Raw genomic sequence first — 19,158 nt, 5'->3', positions numbered from 1 at the left:
TTGACAATTTCTTGAAGAGACAGGTGGCCTAAAGAGCTTGATTTGCTCCCTAGGGCAGAAATATTATTCAGTATTAGTTCTTTACCCCATAAAACATGAGCCTCAAGGAATTTAGCAAAGTACATATTCCCTGCCAAGTGAGGCACTTATTTTCTCATATTTAACATTTTAAAAAATTTATGGTAGCCAAAGCTTACTCTCTTTGTTTTAATGTTTTACTAGTTGACTAAGTTGGAAGTCTATATTTAAAAGGAAAATTCTAAAATATTTATTATTATGTATTAAAGACAAGTCACAGAAAATAAGCATTATATCATCCTGTTTATGTAAACAAAAAGACCATATTTGTATATGTGTCTAATATTTTTCAGCATTTAGTCATTTATCATTTTAATATTATTAAAGAATTTTTAATTATCAAAAAGGGAAATAAAAACAACTCTGATTTCTTCTTTTCTTCCTCTGACATTCAGAAAATTGTAATATAATACTTTTTAAGCAGATTAAATTCCATATCATTTCTTAAATGTCTTTTCTTTTAGATCTTTAAATATACTTATACATTGTGGTTTTGGTACTATATAGGTTAACCTTCTAAAATTTCCTGGAATTTTTCAATGTCCATAATGATATTTAAGACATTTCTATTGTATGCTTAGTTGGAGACAGTGATACAAGCTGATTACTAATATTTGAGCTAGCTGGAGGAATTTGATTGAAACATAGGTATTCAGAAATATAGATAAATTGTGTCAAGAATATGAATAGGATACCATTATTTAACTAAGAACTGACTTTATTTTTCTTATTTAAAATTTTATTAATTTTTGACTAGGTAGGACATTCACACGGTGCTCACTTCAAAAGATACAAAAGGATATACAGTAAGAAGTCTCCTTCCTATCTCTGGCTCCCAGTTTCCCACCCCTGAGGCAACCTGTGTTCATAGTTTTACTTATAAAAATATTTCATTATGACAATAAAGTACCATCTATCACAGTGATGCAAGCCTCTTTTGCATTGAACTCTAAACTTCTCAGGAGTTTAAACTGTTAATAAAAAAAATTGAGTGTAGAAGTTAAAAGGGTTTGTTAAAGAGAGTCAAGATATAACCAAGTGTCACAAGACTGGCCAACACATAGGGTTTAATTAAAAATTCTCAAGTTCCAGGGAAATCTTACTGACCTTAATATTTACCTTCTCCAGTAGAATCATGTTTAGAGAATTTCTTATCACTGGGTTTGAGAAAGAAAATATTATCTTTAATCTGAAGGAAGAGAATTACCTGCAAAAGTCATAAATACTGGTTTCTATCCTAACTTAGCTCCTGTTTAGATTAGATAATAAAATAGGCCTATTCCAAAAATTCATATAATTTCCTGTGTATGTATAACAGTCCAAAACGGGCTTAGAACAAAAACACTTCATAAAAATATCCATGCCATAAGGAAAGCAGTCATATCTGCTTTCTGCTGTTTGATCCGCCTTATGTAAACAAAGGCTGTATTCTAAGTCATGTTATTGCTTTATTGCATAATTAGACATATACAAATTATATAGTACCTTTCCTATATTACTTCACACAATTAGTTCTACCTACTGAGAATCTAGAAAAGCTAGAGTCTCTTAATTTATTTTGGTACAACTTAGAAATATCAAGATGTGAACCAAACACTTTTATAAGGTTTAAAAACTTGGCAAGTAAGCAATTTTTCTTTTTAAAAAGGTGCAAGTAGATATAAAATAATTAAAATATTTGCTTTATTGTGTTTATTTTTTGTGTGGATTACAAGGTTTTGCTTAATTTATCTGGGAAAGACAGATAAATTAAGAGGTGATCTACTCTTAAGTACATTTTTTAAATAGTCAATACATTTTCCAGTTTCCCTGCATATTACATCTTCTTTCACGGTAATGTAGACACATTTGGAAAAGTCAGTGGGAAGGGGGGTGACATAAGAATAGTGGGAAAAGAACATTGCATTAATTTTTCCTTTTTTTTTTTTTTTTTTTTGTGAAAAAACTCCTATAGAAACCATAAGAAATACTTTCTATGGCATATACCTCCAAGCTCTGTTAACATAGGAATTAGTCCTGCCATTAACTATGGATGCTGTTGCAGTTCGCTAAGTTCCTGTAAACCATGGCGTGAGGCATTGCCAAGGCCAAGGTGACTGTCCAACATACGGAGGTGCTGTTGAATTTGCCTCCCTCATTCTAACCGGTGTTACTGTGGAAATTATAGCTTGATTTTGTTCACTGTTGTAACCCAGTACCTAGAGTAGTACCCGGGACATAGTAGGCTCTTCATAAATTGGTGTTGAATAAATGAGTTGATAAAGGCCTTGAGAGGCAAAGTATGAAAATTAACAAGAAAATACGTGATTGCTATCTGAAGCAGCTATTAAGTTAAGATGCATTTCAGGGTTTGGATTCTCTACCTTACTATGGCATCTCTCCTCCCTCTCTACTCTCATGGCAAGGTGCTCCTGTATCTTTGCCCTTTTCGCTAGCCAGCATCAGGGTTTTTAGCTGCAAGCAGCAGAAATGAACATTAGACAATTTAAGCAGAAAATAAATGTATTGAAAGGCTATGAGGTAGTTCACAGTTTTGACAGAAAGATTGGAAAATCTGGCTCAGAGATTATGCAGCCAGAAACAATTTCTAAATCATGGCCAGAACTAGTCCAGAAAGACCACCAATGCAACCATCCTTGAGCCTTTGAAGCAGGCACTGGATACTGCTGCCAGCCTTGCTGCCAGGACAGAAATGCTTCAGACCCGCCACCACAGTGTGGATTCCCCCTTTGCTGCTTCTCTGTCTTACTGGCTCCTAATTCTAAGTGAGAGTGGATGATTAGGCCTATTGGGAGCAGCTTGGTCACAAGTCCAGGACCTACTGCAAAATGGACTGAGAAGCAACTATCTGGCAGGTTGTGCCTTCCAAAGTGTGAGGTGGGCTCAGTGTCCCTAACACTCCTCTGGTTTCCCTGACTTCTATCATTATACTGCCACCAAACCACGGCTGGGTTAAAATTTAGTTAATCCGTTTTGGCACCCTTGGAATGTTGTTTTATGGTAAAAGATTGGATTAATTGTGGTGCCATTGAGTAGATGTTTATCAGACAAGTTGTAGAAGTTTGAACAATACACTTTGAACTAATAGGTTTAAAAATGATTCAAAATAATCTACATTTTAGCTTTTGAAAGGCACTATTAATGTATAAACACCAAAATCCAGGAGACACATATATGAATGTAGATTTTAAATATAGTTTTATACACAAAAACATGTAAACATGCTTCATAAAAATGAATAATAAAAATGAATGAAAACATGTTTCTAATGGCTATCTTTTCTAAGATAAGACACAGAGAATAGTATGTAAAGTATTTGGTGAAGAAAGATGTTTAAATTCAGTGTTCTAGACTCCAAGCATAACCTCTCTGGGATGACTATCAAGCAAAGGGACAAGTTTATGAGGTTAGATGTTTATGAAGACATCTCAGCTTGAATTCATTCAGTTCGACAAAAACAAACATTTCCTCTTTCAGTCTACTCTGGAAGGTTGGGGCAAGTTTCTGCTTATTTGGTGCTGCAACTTCAAGAAAGCAAAATATAAAAAAGCAGAACTTGCGAAAAATGGTGTATATGATAGAAGCTTTGTTCATCTCCTCTTGCGACCATATCAGAACTGTGACAGAAACACAGCAAATAGCAAGCAGAACCTCCTGGATCTAGATCAAGAGAAGCCCTACAACCAGGGAGAGAAATAAAAAATCACTCTGAAATGGTCGGAAGTAGGAAGGGGCCAAGACTGCCTGGTCCCCAGCAGCTGAGTGGAACGAGGCTGCCTGGTCCCCAGCAGCTGAGTGGAACAGAGGCTACAGCATCTGCAGCCAGCAGCTGTGGGACGTTCCCCATAAGGGGGCCGTGTCCATGACCATATTTTTGCGGTGACTGGCCTGCTCACTCTGACACCAGCACCTAGTTGGCTCCTGGATGGCAGGAGGGGGTAAGGGGGCAGGGGAAAAGGGGGCACCAGAGACTTACAAGGGAATACTGAGTTGTTGAAAGAGGGCTAGATTTAAGGTTTTCTCCTGAGCATAAGTGCCCACAGTATCCATTGTTTCTCTGTTGAGCCCTCCCCCACTCGCAGTGTGTGGAGGTAGCACTGCCATCATCAAAGGTAGCTGAGACATTATCAAACTGGATAATGGAGGTCGCTCTGCTCAGAGGATTCCCTGAAGCTCTGCCCCAACTCATGGCCCTACCCAAACCACATCCAGCTGTGTTCTCCTGCAAGTCCTGTGTCATTTGCTGAGCAGCACCAAGACTTATACTGGCCTTGGTTTCTGGCATGGCTTCTTGAGGCAACTATAAGCACAACTATGGATTGCTTGCTGAATCTTAACAGGTGGTTCCAGAGAAGCACAGGCTGGGGCTAAATTTGGCCTGCAGCTGAACCCTTCTCAGGACTGTGCTGCTGGACACCTACTATACAAAGCCAAACTAATAAGATCAGGAGACATAGGAGCTTTGATTAGTACATAGAAACAGACACAGAAAACTAGCCAAAATGGGAAGACAAAGAAGCAGAAACCATATGAAAGAACATAATAGAGATTAAGGAAAAATAGAGTCAAGAAATCTAACAGATACAGAGTTCAAAACACTGGTTATAAAAATGCTCAATGAAATTAAGAGACATGTATATGAACTCAGTAAGAACTTTAACAAAGATAAAAAACATAAAAATGGAAATGAAAATTATAAAAGGGAACCAGTCAGAAATGAAGAACACATTATCTGAGATGAAGAGTATATTAGAAGGAGTCAATAGGGTAGATGAAGAAGAGGATTGAACCACTGATATAAAGGACGGAGAAGACAAGGATAACCAATCAGAATGGCAAGGAAAAAGTAATAATTTAAGGAGCCTATGGGACAAAATTAAAGGTAACAACATTTGTATCATAGGGGTACCTGAAGGAAAAGAGGGAGAACAAGAAGTTGAAAACCTCTTTGAAGAAATAATGATGGAAAATTTCCCTAATCTGGTGACGGAAATAGACATACAACCCCAGGAAACTCAGAGAGCACCACCAAAAAATGAACCCAAAGAGGCCCACACCAAGGCACATCACAATTTAAATGCCAAAGTTTAAATACAAAGAGAGAATCTTAAAAGCTGCAAGAGAAAAACAATTCGTTATCTACAAGGGAACACCCATAAGACTGGCAGCGGATTTCTCAAAAGAAACTTTGCAGGACAGAAGGGTTTGGCACAAAATATTCAAAGTGATGAAAACCCAGAATCTACAACCGAGAATATTTTATCCAGTAAAGCTATCATTTAGAGTCGAAGGACAGATAAAGAGCTTCCCAGACATAAATAAGCTAAGGGAATTTATCATCACCAAGCCAGGAAATGTTGCAGGAACTTCTTTAAGAAGAAAAAACAGGTATCAAAACATGAATAAAAAATAGTAATAACTACATTCCTATCAATAAGTACCTCAAATGAAAAAGAAGTGTTTCAGCCAGAAGATAGAATGGCTGAATGGTTAAGAAAACAAGACCCCTACATATGCTGCCTACAAGAACCTCACTTCAGATTAAAAGATACACACAGACTAAAAGGAAGAGGATAGAAAAGATATTGCCTTGATGGACCTAGAGGGTTTTGTGCTGAATGAAGTCAGATAGCGAAAGACAAATATCTCATGATTTCATGTACATATGTAATCTAAAGAACAAAATAAACGACACCAACAAAAACGGAAACAAAAAAAGATACAGAGAATGTTTTGAGGGCTACTAGACAGGGTGGGGTTTGGGGGACAGTGATAAAGGGTAAAGGGATTAAAGGGATTAAGAAATACAAATGGATAAATACAAACTAGTCATGGAGGTATAAAGTATAGCATAAGGAAAATAGTCAACAATGTTGTAAAAAAATATGTAAGCGGGAAGAAGGGTACTAGAAGTAGGAAGAGGGCTACTAGAATTAGTGGGGTGACCACTTCATGAGTTACATAGGTCTCTAATCACTATGCTGTATAACTGAAAGTAATGAATTATTGTATGCCAACAATAGTTGAAAAAAATTCACTGAATTGTACAATATAAATATGAGCAGTTAATTGTCTATTATGTTTCAATAAAGCTGGGGAAAAAAGAAAAAAGCAGAACTTGTGAAAAAAAGATAGCAGTATTCAAAACTTGCATTAACTTCTGTTTTCTTTCCGTTTCTTTAGCTATTTCTATTTTATTGTTAATGTGCATGTATGTATTTACAGTGAATTGCATTTGTTTTTTGAGGACAAAAGTGGAATTATTCCCATGAAACTGATCTATATATGTGTTTTTATTGAAAAGTAAGACACTTTGCATGTGCCACCTACCTTGGTGTCTTGTAAAGAAGAAAACATAATTTTATGTATGTCCAGCAAATATTTGTGTATAAATTGTTTATTTAACAGCATCTGACTTCCTTGGGTATAACCACCAGTGCTCCCTCATTCAGAATACTTGAGGAGGGTGTCCTACAGAGAGATGCCTCTCTTACGTAGATAAGGTGAGCTAGCAGATTGCCATTAACCACATCTACCTGCTCCTTCTTCACAAAACCGAAGTGAGGAAGTATCTCCAGCTGGTGAGCCTCATTAGACCTTAAATTGGGTTTTTCTACAAAAACAAAGTTTAGAAAATGGTGGATATATTGAGTTAAAATAGTTCAATGAGGACTATGTTCCAGACACATTATGAATTGAATGGGCCTGAGAAGTTCCTGGATGCTAAAAATAAATAAATAAATAATCTCTGTAGGTGTTAATTTTCTTGAGACTTATGAATCTGGCTTCATTAATAATTAATATTTTCTTCCTTGCACTTTTGATTTTCATCTAAAAATTGTCAGATATTTTACAATCCTCTCTTATATTACTTATTTCAGAGCTATATGTATACCTAGTTTATAGTCATTTATTTTTACATATATATAGATGTTTATTTGTATTCTGAGAAACTTATTTCTCTAACATTATATAGTAGCTAGTTAGCTGTTAAGAGTAATTTGAGCCTTTGATACTTTGTTTGTACATTATCCATTTAATTCTAAACATAAATTTGTATTCAAACCAAGGGTTAAAGGGAAATAGGGGTAATCATAAAAGAAATAAGGAACAGCTATTATATAAATGTAATTATATAAAATTATATATAAATATAATTTTTCTCTTTTCCTATATTTTAATTCAGTTTTCATAGGAATTTCTTCCTGCTCATAAATGTCACATGAATTAGGTTGGGCATGTACTTGCCTTAATGGAGCCATAGTAAAGCATGAGCATGGTAAAAGTGAAAGGGTGAATCCTATGTCCTTTCAATTTTTATTGAGTGGATTTATGAGAAGCTATTGAGAAAGATTGTTCCAAGCACTTTAGACTCAGGGAGCAGCTCAGCTTGCTGGATGGCTTATGCTCAGTGGAAGAGAGCCAGAACCTGCTCTCAATGATTTGAGTCACTAAAATAGATCTTAAATCAAAGCACCACAGCCTAAACTTCCATCAATAACATTATTCCTTATAGGCTCTTTCAAAGAGATTTGCATGTTGATTATATTATGGCAATGTGTTATCTGGAAGGTGAGGAATAAATTTAATGCATTATAAGCCTGAAGCAGGGAGGGGCCCCTGGAGAAACCAGGCGAATTTTAATGGGAGAAAGTGGGAGGGAAACAAGAAAGGGACAAGTGTGCAGTGACTGGCTGGAGCCCCCTCGAAAAACCTGTAGGCCAGATGCTGGCTCCTCAGTTTTGCTCAAGGTTTGTAGAGGACAGGCCAGAGTTACAAAGTTGTGGGGCACTCAGTGGCATCTCTGTGCACTCACATCTGCCAAGCCAACAACAGAGCACTAAAGAAAACCATGATTGACCTGAATCTGCTAAAGAGGAAGTAAAGCCAGTTTCACTTTTATTGTTAGAAAGGTGAAAATGTTAATCTTTCCTCCCCTCTCCCCATTTTCCCCATTTGCTATGTTTTTAGTTTGGGTTTGGCTTGATTTAAGTTGTTAACCAAAGATTAATAATACCTCTCCCAAACTTTCCTTCTTAAAACTATTTCAGCTATTTCAGTTCCACTTGCTTTCCCATTTAGACTACAAAATAAAAGAAACAAAGGACAGTTTTTATTCACTTACATTTGTGTTGTTGCCACCAGCCCCCGATAGACAACCGGACCACCAGAAATCAGTGAGTTATAGGAAACACACCCTTTATTCAGCCAGCTGTGTCTGCCAGGGGTATGCAGACTCCAAATCAAGCAGCCCCGAGATGCAGAGGTACAGGGTATTTAAGCCCTAAACCCCGTACCTCTGCATCTCGGAGTACAGGATATTTTTTCTTCTTTTTACTAACTGTCAACCCACAGATCGGTTGTACAAGTGGGGATACAAAAGCAGAAAGCTTATTGTTAGAGCGTTATGTTCCCATGGGCGATAGCCAAGCAGTAATTTTTCAGCTAGCACATTTGGTACTTCTTTTTTTAAATAATAAATGTAAATGCACGTGGTTATTTTTTTTTTGAAAAGGACAAAGGATACAGACAATGAAGAGCATAAAAGGATAAGCAAAACTCCCCTCCCAGCCTGAACTCGGTTCCACTCCCCAGAGATAACCTTGTACAGAAAGGATTTTTTTAAATTGAAGGTTTAGAATCCATAGTATTTCCAAATTAAAGTGCATCATGACAGTTGTTTCAAAAATAACACGTCCTGAAGCTCAGCATGGATATAAATTATCCACACTCTTGTGTATTTGGGTCTGTAGACTTAGAAGTAAGAAGGATCCCAAAGCCCTGCCAAGACTCCTTCACTTTACTCAAAACAGAACTCAATATCCTCAGACAGAAGAGCAAGACTCATACCAGAAGTCAAGAGACTTAACTAGCCTTTGCTTTCATCCTTAGCACCCATGTGTGGGAACTAGAAGCACTCAGAGCTACCCTCCTAAATGTTTGTCCCTGTGTCAACCTCCAGATGGTGCTTATTTCTGAGCTCCCTCCTTTTCTTTCTCCATAGGAAGAAGATAAGCCTACTCTTTATGTGTTCAATGCAGTGACCCAAGAGATGATGCCAATAATGGAGAGCACTTCCCTTCTTGGTAAAAAAGTGTCTCAGCTGAGAACACTGGTAGCTCTGAGATGTGGCTTCCCTGTGAGTGTCTTCTGTCTCCGGACTCCAAGGGGACTGGAGATGTACGACTGCAATACCCTCAGGGACTACCAGACTGACATCGGTACTTCCCCTACACTTGACCCAGCTACTACTCAGCACTAGGGTTCTTTGACACTAGACTTGCAACAGATGGAGGAGTTGTTTCTAAACTAAAACTTCTGTAAGCACAGTGTGGATGTAAATTATCAACACTACTCTCTGGTGTCTGGTTCTGTACACCAAACATAAGAAAGGTCTCATAGCCCTGCCCTGTCTTGCTCTCTTTACTCAAAACAAGAGGACTTAATATTCTCAGGATGAAAGAGCAAGACTCAAACCAATTTATAGTTTTCTCTTTCAAAATATCTTTCAAGTATATATAAAAGCAAATTCAAGTACATATTCTTTTTCCTCTTTTTAACATGTGGTAGCAAATATACACACTGTTCTGAAACTTGCTTTATGCAATTTCATTTTAAAATATTGTCAGTTATACTAACCAATCTTTCAAATAGGGTAAAACCAATACTGCGCAGGCTGAACAGCTGCCTCACTGAGCTGGCATTCATCCTTCAAGGACAGATTACAACCTCTCTTTAAATATTGTACTTCCAGATCATGTCTGCTGTAGCCATACACCATTGAGACAAACTCAGAAGACTGTCAGTGTTGTTTTTACCATATTGGAAATGGCTCAAAACTTACAGAGATTCTTGCTTGAGGCAAATGAGTCTTCGCCGACATTTAGCACATCTTTAGTTAAGGTTGTGCTGTAGCATTTGTCACAATGGAATTTGAGCTCTTCCAGCATACAATAGGGCTTTGTAGACACTCTTCAGTTCAGCAGCTTTGTCCTTTATAATTGCTAAATTTGCATTTATTGTTACTTCTCCTGACTATTACATTTGCTTATTCTTTCCTGTTATTTTTAATTGAGGCTCTCAAAATTTTGACATCAATTATCACCCCTGTTTTTGATCAGAGGAAGCAACATTCTAGGATTTGTCCTCAGAGTACTTCATTGTGAAGCACACACCTACTCGGTGAGCTTGCTGGGGTATCAGCCCTGCCCAGAACATAGCAGGGGCTTAAGTAAGGCACACAGTGGCATTTGTCCCTAAGCAATTTATGATCTAGTTATCTGACAAAATACCAAAGGATAAATGAGAAAATTAGGGTGATTGCTCAGATCACGATGTGACATTTGGCCCAACCCCCAAATTTTTACAGATTTAAAGAAAGCAAAAAGCTTCTGAATGCTTAAATAGTTTGCTCAGGGTGTGTCAAGAATTACATCAGCATCTTAAAATAACCCTCTAGGAATAAGGGTTTTCAGATATAAACTTAGAAGCTCAAGCATGACCAGGGTAAACTGCTTTGGCCACCATGAGGACACAAGGCATGGGAAGAGAGGCAAGGAAAAAAGGGTCTCAAAGGAAAAGGAGGAAGTATTTGGCATAAAGCACCCCTAATATTGCTTAAGTAGCCCACCTTTTTAAAATAGAGGGTAAAGTAGTCTTTGATCAGCCTCTCTTCCAAGTTCTCTTCTTTCTAGTCAATAAATTATCCCTGGTGCTTTCTGGAGTTGAACCTTGACTTTTTCCAAAGGCAGTGGAAAATCAGAAGATTTTGGGGAAGCAGTCAATTTCAGATTGAAAAATCAAAGATTTCGGTAGCTCAATTAGTCATCACACATGCTAGCTCATACGGAAATATACAAAACTGCCTCTGCATTCTGGTCATTTACAATAAATTGTTAGAAACGAGGCATGCACATATACTCAGTTATAATCCAATAAGACAGCTAGCTCAGTGTAGGCCAAAAGGCTCAAGGGAAGGCATTCTGGAGAATGTGGGGCTCAAGCACACAAAGGTGCAGGATCATCTGAGAGGGGGAAGGGAAGAAATTTCTGCTTCTGGGCCAGGAGAAAAACACGAGCCACAGGTTCATGAACATGGGCTTAATGCAGGGAGAACAGAAAGCAAGACATCATTCTGAAGAGTGGAGGAGCCTTGCTGAGACCAATGGAAAACATAGCTGAAGTCAGATTGAGAAGGGAATTAGGAATGAGACAACAGAACACAGGCTTAATGTGCTTGCAACCAGAGCCATGTCCATTCTGGAACAGGAGTGCTTTAACAGAAGTTTAATCTGCTAACAAGCAGCATGAAATATTGAAAGGAGTGAAGAGAGACTAGAAGCAGGGTGATATGCTAATTGGCACTTTTGATAATCCCAGTATTAACTAATTCCACTAGCAATGGATAAGACAAATCTGAGAAGCTCAGGAGGAAGGGAAAGAATGTCATCCTGGATCATATTAAAGAAGAGGGAAGAACAAAGTTTAGACAGCAGTGGTGAAAATTAGGAAAAGGAACTTATGCTTTGGGTCCTAAACTTTAGATATAAGGAAACTCATAGTATCTTTTTTCCTGCACGTTACTGAGCTAGATAGTGGCAAAGCTGTTAAGTACAACTGAGATCATCTAATTCTCCTCCACAACAGACATGGAGCTAGGGCTTGAGTGATAGTTTGAATAGCAGATATTGTTATAGGTGTCCTGCCCATGGAGTTGGGCAACGAGTCCTATGAGATATGGTTTCCTTAGATAGTAAATAGAGAGGGACATGTCAAGGCACAAGGATTAAAGACATCCTGAATTTAGGGCAAGTAGATCGAAGAGGAGTCAGAAAATGATACCCAGAAAACTGTCAGAGTCAGGAGAACTGGGACTTTGCATTGTTGCAGACGATAAAGAAGAGACTTCTAGGATGCTGGTAAAAGGCCAAAAACAATGCCTGAGAAAAAACTTTTGATTTGGCTTACTGGTTTTATTGGTGAACTCAGAGAGAGCAGTTTCAATAAAGTGGATGGAGACAGGAATTTTGTAGGGATTAAGAAGAAGATAATAAGGAATTAATGAATTTTTTTGGTGATAGAATATTTAATAATTAACTTATCAAGAATTTATCAAACCTAAACATCCCCTAAAATTTATGATTTTGTGACTTGAGGTTTAGTAGCACATCATATAGTTACACACACACACACACACACACACACACACACACACACACACCCTTCTTTTCTTGTAACAACTTATATGAGATAGATGTTCATTTTAGCCCACTTCTAGCTCCTACGTCTCTGTCCTGGCTCTTATAGCTTCTTATCTGTGTACTTGTCTGCTTGTTATTGTCTACATTTTATATATGTTTATAAACTGACATTAATCCTTTCTGGAAGAAGGTGTGCCTAAACAAATGAATGAATGAGTGAATGCCTTTCTTTTACAGGATGATACCATCGGTACTTTTCACTGTAAATGTCTCTTGCCATGTATTCATGGCTAGCCTGAACATACCATATCCAAGAGACTGTTTCAGGAGCAGGCCCTTGTCCGCTCAAACCCTGAAATCTGGGCTGGCTCCAGGGTTCCTCTATCAGGCTCCCTTAGGCCCCTTGGAGACCTACTGTGCCATTTTAATTCCTTTTACAGATGAGAAAATAGGCTCAGAGAAGTTAAGAGACCTGCTCAAGGTCATACTGCTAATAAACGGTAATTGCACACTCAAGATTAGGTTGTTTCCAACAATTTATATTGCCAACCGAGCAAGCCTTTATTGAAACCTATTATTATTGGTACTCTTTAAGTTCTGATCAGTGTTTCATTTTGTTTCCCATTAGCAGAAACCCAAACCAGAGAAATGGCTTCCACATTTAGGAAGAAAAAGCCCAAGTCCAATAGGCAGACCCTAGAGTATAGAGACAGGGAATCCAGAAACTTGGGATATAGGGGATACATGGGGAGAGGCTGGACGCTATTCCCTAGAATGGGCGCTATTGCTCACACCTGCTTTCCTGCATGGCTTGAGTGGGAATGGTAGATAGGTTTACAAGAAGAGAGTGGGTGGGTCCAGGTTTTGTAAATATACACAATTTGGGGAATCCTCTTAAAAAATAATCCAAAATTAAGAATAATGAATTAGAAAGCTTATGTAGTGAGAGGCCCTGAAGTGTAAGTCTCAGTAGTTTTACTTTCACTTCAGTTATAGATTTTAGTTGTATTTTCCAGAACATAGCATTTTTCAAGTAAATGTCTATTTCACAACAGAATTCCTAAGCTTATAAAGGAATTTAATGTGTGACAAAGAGGCACTACAAATCGATTGCGATGAAAAGATTAGCTAATAAATGGTGCTGGTTAACTTACTTAGAAATTCTCTGGATAAACAAAAGTTGAGCATTAAGAGAAAAACCATCCATTGTTATCTTTATTCTTTGAGAAATTAAAGCTGCTTTATTGAAAGGAACTGAAACAGATAATTTTAACACCCGTAACATTTAATTCCCAGATAGAGAATTAAAGCAGAATAAAATACAGGGCTAATGGAGGTGTCCTACTATTGATGAGAATTTAAATCATATAGCTTTCTCTGTAGTTTTGAGAATCAGGGCTCATTAGCAGTAGACAGGTTGAGCTAGGGAGAGCTGAGATGCTAAGGTGAGGCAACCACTTAGGGAAGGAAGGATGGACCAGAAAGACCCCACCTGTAGATATCTAGCAGAGGGAGGTTAGCATCAAATAAGTCCTGGTAGTGGGAGTCCTTGAATAGGCAGGTCAGTCTGCAAGTAGCAACTGGTAAAATCAAGAATAGGCAGAAGGTGAGCCTCAGGGAGATTTGACAGGGACTTGATGGGTAAACCATAGCATAGCATCAAGGTAGTAAATTAATAAATGAATGAATGACATCAGAGGTGGGAACCTAGACAAGCTGGTTGCTGACATTGAAGGCTCTGACAACATGTTATAGAACTCTAATCCCAGAGACTGGGGTTCAGAGTAAGAACTTCAGAGTAAGAACTAGGCTCAGAAAACAGAGATGGGACCTCTGTTCTAAAACCCAAAGAGTAAGCTAAGATACTGGGACTTATGCTCTGGGGCACGAGGTGAGGGCTTCGTCAGGAGAACTAAGGCAAGTTACTAAAATAAGGACAACATCTGAGTAGGATGAACAGGAACACCAACTTCCCACCAAACCTCTGAGCTGTTGGCCTAGAATCTTAACATATCCCTTCCTAGTGAAAATAAGATTGTTCCCTGGCTCTGGGACTGGTCTGGTTCTTCAAATGGAGGCTGTATGATCTCAACTGTGCAGGACCAAGGAGGCTGGGGTATATAATGCCAGGCTAAAGCTTTTCAAGTTCATCTGTGATTTTCATAGTAATCTAAAAACATAGCAAATCATTTAAGTCAGGAGATAAAATAAATGCACTTGGGACAGTGTTTTGTTCCCAGTGCTACCCATAAGAATCAAACATTTTATAAGAAAGTTTAAGTACAGCAAGAAGCATTAGAGAAACTAAATCTATTATATGAGGATGATCCATATTTTGGAAAATATTTATCATGGCATTTCTACAGATATCTGCAGAACAACTACATGGTCTCTACAGAACAATTCTATAATTCTCCAGCAAAAAGAGTGAGCTCTCCTAGCCAAGGCCAGATTTGTGACAGTGGAGGCAAGCTGGAGGGATGACCAGGCTCTGTGAGTAAACAAGCTTGGCAAATAATAATCAACACACAAAGGAAAGTGAGGCCAAGGTCAAGAAATATAAAACCAAAGTAAAAAGTAACAGAGGGCCAACCCGCACTTCAGGATTATGCGTATAACATAGGATAACCAGAAAGCAAAGACTCAGCAGAGAGAACATATACTTGGATATGTGTCTACCTGTGGAGTGGAAGCAAGAAGGAAAAGAGAGGGAGGCAGAAAAGAAAGAAAAAGAAAGCAACTGAAAGGAGGAAGCTTTCTAGGCATTATAGAGTCTGAAAGACAAATCCCAGGCCAAATTCTACTCCCAGTTTACTGTATAACTCCAGGCAATTTACCCATATCTTTGTGCTTCAGCTTCCTGGTCTATAAAAAGGGGCCACTGAGTGAACTGGTCTTTTTATCTTCAGTATTCTGTGACCCTAAGATTACGGGTATTACGCTATCCCAGCCAACAAAAATAAGCACATTTAGAAGCTTTGTATGCCTTCAAAATGCTAATGAGACCAGCATCCCTTTCTACCTCCCTCTCTCCTTTCCTTCTTATCTGCACATATTTATTATGAGCCTACTGTGTGTCTGAGCCTGAAGATATGTATGGATAACTTAAGTCATGCACACATTCCAGCTCCTACTGCCAAGGCTATCATGTTGATTCAAAGAAGGCCTATCTATAAGCTGTCCAGTGACATCAGCTATCACAGCTGAACCAATTAGTCTTGTTTGGAGACAAGTATGACATAGAAGACAGGAATATGGGCATAAGAACCAGATTGTCCATGTCCAACTCCTACTTTTGCTACCTACTGGGTATGTAAAACCTGGGCAAGTTGCTTAATCTCATAATGCCTCAGTTTCCTTAGCTGTCAAATGGAGAACTAATACAACCTATCACTTAGTGTTGTTGTGAATCTTAAATTAGCTTATTCATGTAAAATACTTAGAACAATGCAGAGCATGTACTAAGCATTCAATGAATATTAGCTATTCATATTCAATATATTATTATTCATTATTATTCTTATAAATTCAAATTGGGAAATGTAGAGAGACAAAATTTGTTATCAGAAGGGGTAGAAAATGAAAGATGTCATGAAGTAAGGTTGGGTCATTATAAACCAATATTGCATGCATGCCAGAGCTGTCATAGGACAGAAACTGTAAGTTGGGCAGCTCGTTGGTAGAGAAAGAGAGAAGACACACAAAGAAACATGGAGGGCACAAGAGAGTTTCTATGGCCTTGATTCCTAATGTACACCATTTCTGGTCATTGTCTCAAGTATAATAAATCCATTTTCTAGAAGGCCTCCTTGCAGTGCAACAGCATAACTAAAACTGAGCCACAGACTGTATGAGATTTGATGCTTGGGCTCAAAGAGTTTTCTATTAGTGTTTGTAAACTGGCAATTCCAAAGTAGAAATAAATGATAAAGAGTTTCAAAGTATATTATGGCAACCAGTTGAGCAGTCCTTTAACCTATCTGGGAAAGCGAGAGGATGGTGCAGTCAAGGAGGGCTTCCTGAAGAAGACGATGCCAGTCTTGTATCATAAACTATTGGTAGTAGGGGTTGGGGAAGGAGTCGTAAGAATTCAGCCAGAAGGGGAAGCAAAAGAAGAAGCCCCAAGGTCAGAAACAACCTGGCGTGCACACAGAAATGCAAGCCAGCCTGCTGGCCTGCTAAGTGTGTGGAGGACAGCAGATGCCCAGAATGGATTTAGAGAGTGGGACAGAACTTCATTTAACAAACATTAACTGAATATTCACCATGAGCCAGGCACCATTGAGAAAGCAGGCATAGAGCTATGAACAAGAGTAGTGAGGTTCTTACTCTCTTGAAGCTTGTATGTCAGTGGGAGAAGGCAAACACCATCAAGTTAACAGAAAAATATTAAATTTTAAATAGAAATAAGAACTGTGAAGTAAAAGAAAGCAGGATAAGAGGATAGAAATTGATGTGGTAAGGTGCGGGGAAGCTATTTTAGATAGTTAGCCAGAAAAGGAGATGACATTTGAGCAGAGACCTCAATAAAGAGAGAAAAAGTTGTCGGAAGCTTCTCAAAGTAGATTTAGGTAAGAGATTATCGTGGCCTAAAATAGGGTGGAGCTGGTTGAGATGGAGGCAAGGAAGCAGTTCTTAAACATTTCTGAGATAAACATAGCAAGTCTCAGCAGCTGTACAAACGTAGGGTATAAGAAAAAGGAAAGGAGAAAGAAGAACTCCAAAATCTCTAGTTTAAGTAGCAAAGAAGATAGTAGTGCCACAAACTGAGACACAAAATGCAGGAGGAAAAGCAGGTTGGGGATGAAAGATGACGAGTTGTCTTTTAGAACAACATGAAGGTGGTGTAATCCTTTGGATGGCAAAGTCACCAGCAGGAGGAATCTGGAGCTGAAGCAGAGGCATGGGCTGGAGATTTGGACTTGGGAGTGAGTGGTAGATGGGTGGTAAATGACGCCATTAGCATTACTGAGATTGCCTGTTAGTCAGACAACAAGTGTTTAGTGAGCACTTAATAAGGGCTAGGCTGTGTAGCCACTCCTGAAAGAGCCTGAAAAAAAATCTCTACACAAGTAAAATGATTTCAAGTACTGATGATAGGGGCTATGAATAAATTAAAGTCATAAGATAAAGAGTATTGGCAGGGAGGAGACAGTGGTGGCAGAGATTGCTATGGCTATGGTGGCCAAGAAGATCCTTCAAGAGGACATGATTTTTGAAGTGAAAGCTGAATAAGATACTTCCTTGTAAAAATCTAGATAAAGACCCTTTGAAACAAAAGAAGTTATATCTTTAGGTCTTGAGATGGAAGTGGACTTGGTGTGTCTCAAGGACAAGTGAAAGGCCAGAGTACCCTGGACAGAGTAAGTGACACAGGCTGGAGGGAGGTGAGAAAGTCAGGGTGAGCTAGATTGAGTTTTATCCTGAAGAATGTGTAGAGTGAGCAGATCAGAAGGCTGAGGAAAGATTCCTGGAAAATACCTGCCTGAAGGACAAAGGGAATATGATGTCATAGGGATCAAGAGAGAGTAAACTTTTGAGGAGCAAGTGATAAATCCTCCAACAGCAATAAACATTCACAACACAGAATGGCTCCTATTTTGTGAAGGATAGAACAAAAGGATCATTGAACTCCATCCACAGCCCACTCACAAGCTAAAGGCCCAAGAAGCAAGCTCATTATCATGCCACAGTTTCTTTAGTTTTCTCTTTCAACATAACAGCTTTAGTTTACATAGTGATGTATATATCATCACGGAATCAATATCCACAGGACTTTTAGCATAGCTGCAAAAAAATATTTCTGCATTATATGCAATCACTGTGCAAATGAGAAAATGTAAGTACACAAAAGCTAAATGGCTTTTCCAGGTCAGTAGAGGCCTAAGCTGAAAACAGCATCCCTGTCTACTTATTCTGAAGTTATTTTCATTTTGCATCTAGTTCATGCCTCTGTTGGGGGAAAGCTATCTTTAGAAGTTTTATGGATTGTCAAACCACAGGATGGCCCAGACTATAAACTGCCTCTCTTGATCCACAGGCACAACACTTCGCTTGGACGTCTGGGATGGATGGAAGGAATTTCTGATGGGTTGTCTCCTTGGACAAAAACTAAAAGTCCAGCGCTATTTATCAAATGAAAGACCAGTACTTAAGTATGGAGATAAAGCAAATGCTAAATTAATTTATGTAATTTTTATTGAACTTTCATAGGACCTTAAGTCTGCACTCCACAGCTAGTGTGCTGCTCCATGCTAAGTTCCACTTAGCACGTCTCAACCAGACATCATTATTGAGATATTTGCTGGAATAAGACAGCAGGGACGCCAGTAGGGTTGATGACCTTTGGAGATGGATTGTAATTAGGGTAGACATTCTTTAGGAAACAGTATTTAAATGGGTGATTTCAGTTTGGTTTGGATGTCAGACCTTTAACAGCTCCTTTTAATGCTATCAGAATAATTATCTTGACACTCTCACATGCAATTATTCTTAAAAAAATAAACCTCACTATTTGCTAATCGATTGGCTAAAATCATTGGCTGCCTTTTCCTAAGCTCCCAAGTAATTTTTCAAACTGCAATTTAGTACAAAATTCATACTTTTGCAGTACATAAAGTAGAATATGTGTGGCTGGAGCAGTGGAGGAAGGTAGGCTCCTGATAATTTAATTCTAGTGCTCATGTGCTTAACCATTTCCATTTGACTTAAAATTTATATGAAATCTAAGAGCTCAGAGGATATAAATGATCACAATGAAAAGCTCTTTTTATTCCTCTACTCAATTAACAATTATCTATTGGGTATTTGCTATGTATTATGCAAAATCCTAGGAATATAGTGATAAACAAGGTATGGTTCATGCTTTAAGCAAGCTTAC

General features: G+C 38.3%; 1 protein-coding gene across 2 annotated transcripts in view; it reads left to right on the top strand.

Moving 5' to 3' along the window:
• ANKUB1 (ankyrin repeat and ubiquitin domain containing 1) overlaps nt 1-19,158 on the top strand; it is a 36,092-nt gene that overhangs the window by 2,610 nt on the left and 14,324 nt on the right. The window contains exons 3-4 of one of the 2 annotated variants that reach the window (XM_015600172.1): nt 9,083-9,217; nt 18,319-18,433. In XM_015600172.1, coding sequence (XP_015455658.1) covers nt 9,205-9,217; nt 18,319-18,433 — 128 coding nt within the window. In that variant the 5' untranslated portion in view covers nt 9,083-9,204. Of the gene's footprint in view, nt 1-9,082; nt 9,300-18,318; nt 18,434-19,158 lie in introns of both variants that reach the window. The other variant, XM_006926209.2, reaches the window with a different exon arrangement.

This window comes from Pteropus alecto, unplaced genomic scaffold (assembly GCF_000325575.1).
Source record: "Pteropus alecto unplaced genomic scaffold, ASM32557v1 scaffold239, whole genome shotgun sequence".
Classification (NCBI taxonomy): domain Eukaryota; kingdom Metazoa; phylum Chordata; class Mammalia; order Chiroptera; family Pteropodidae; genus Pteropus; species Pteropus alecto.
The sequence above is the reverse complement of the archived record's forward strand: the minus strand, read 5'-3'. Positions and strand labels throughout refer to the sequence as shown.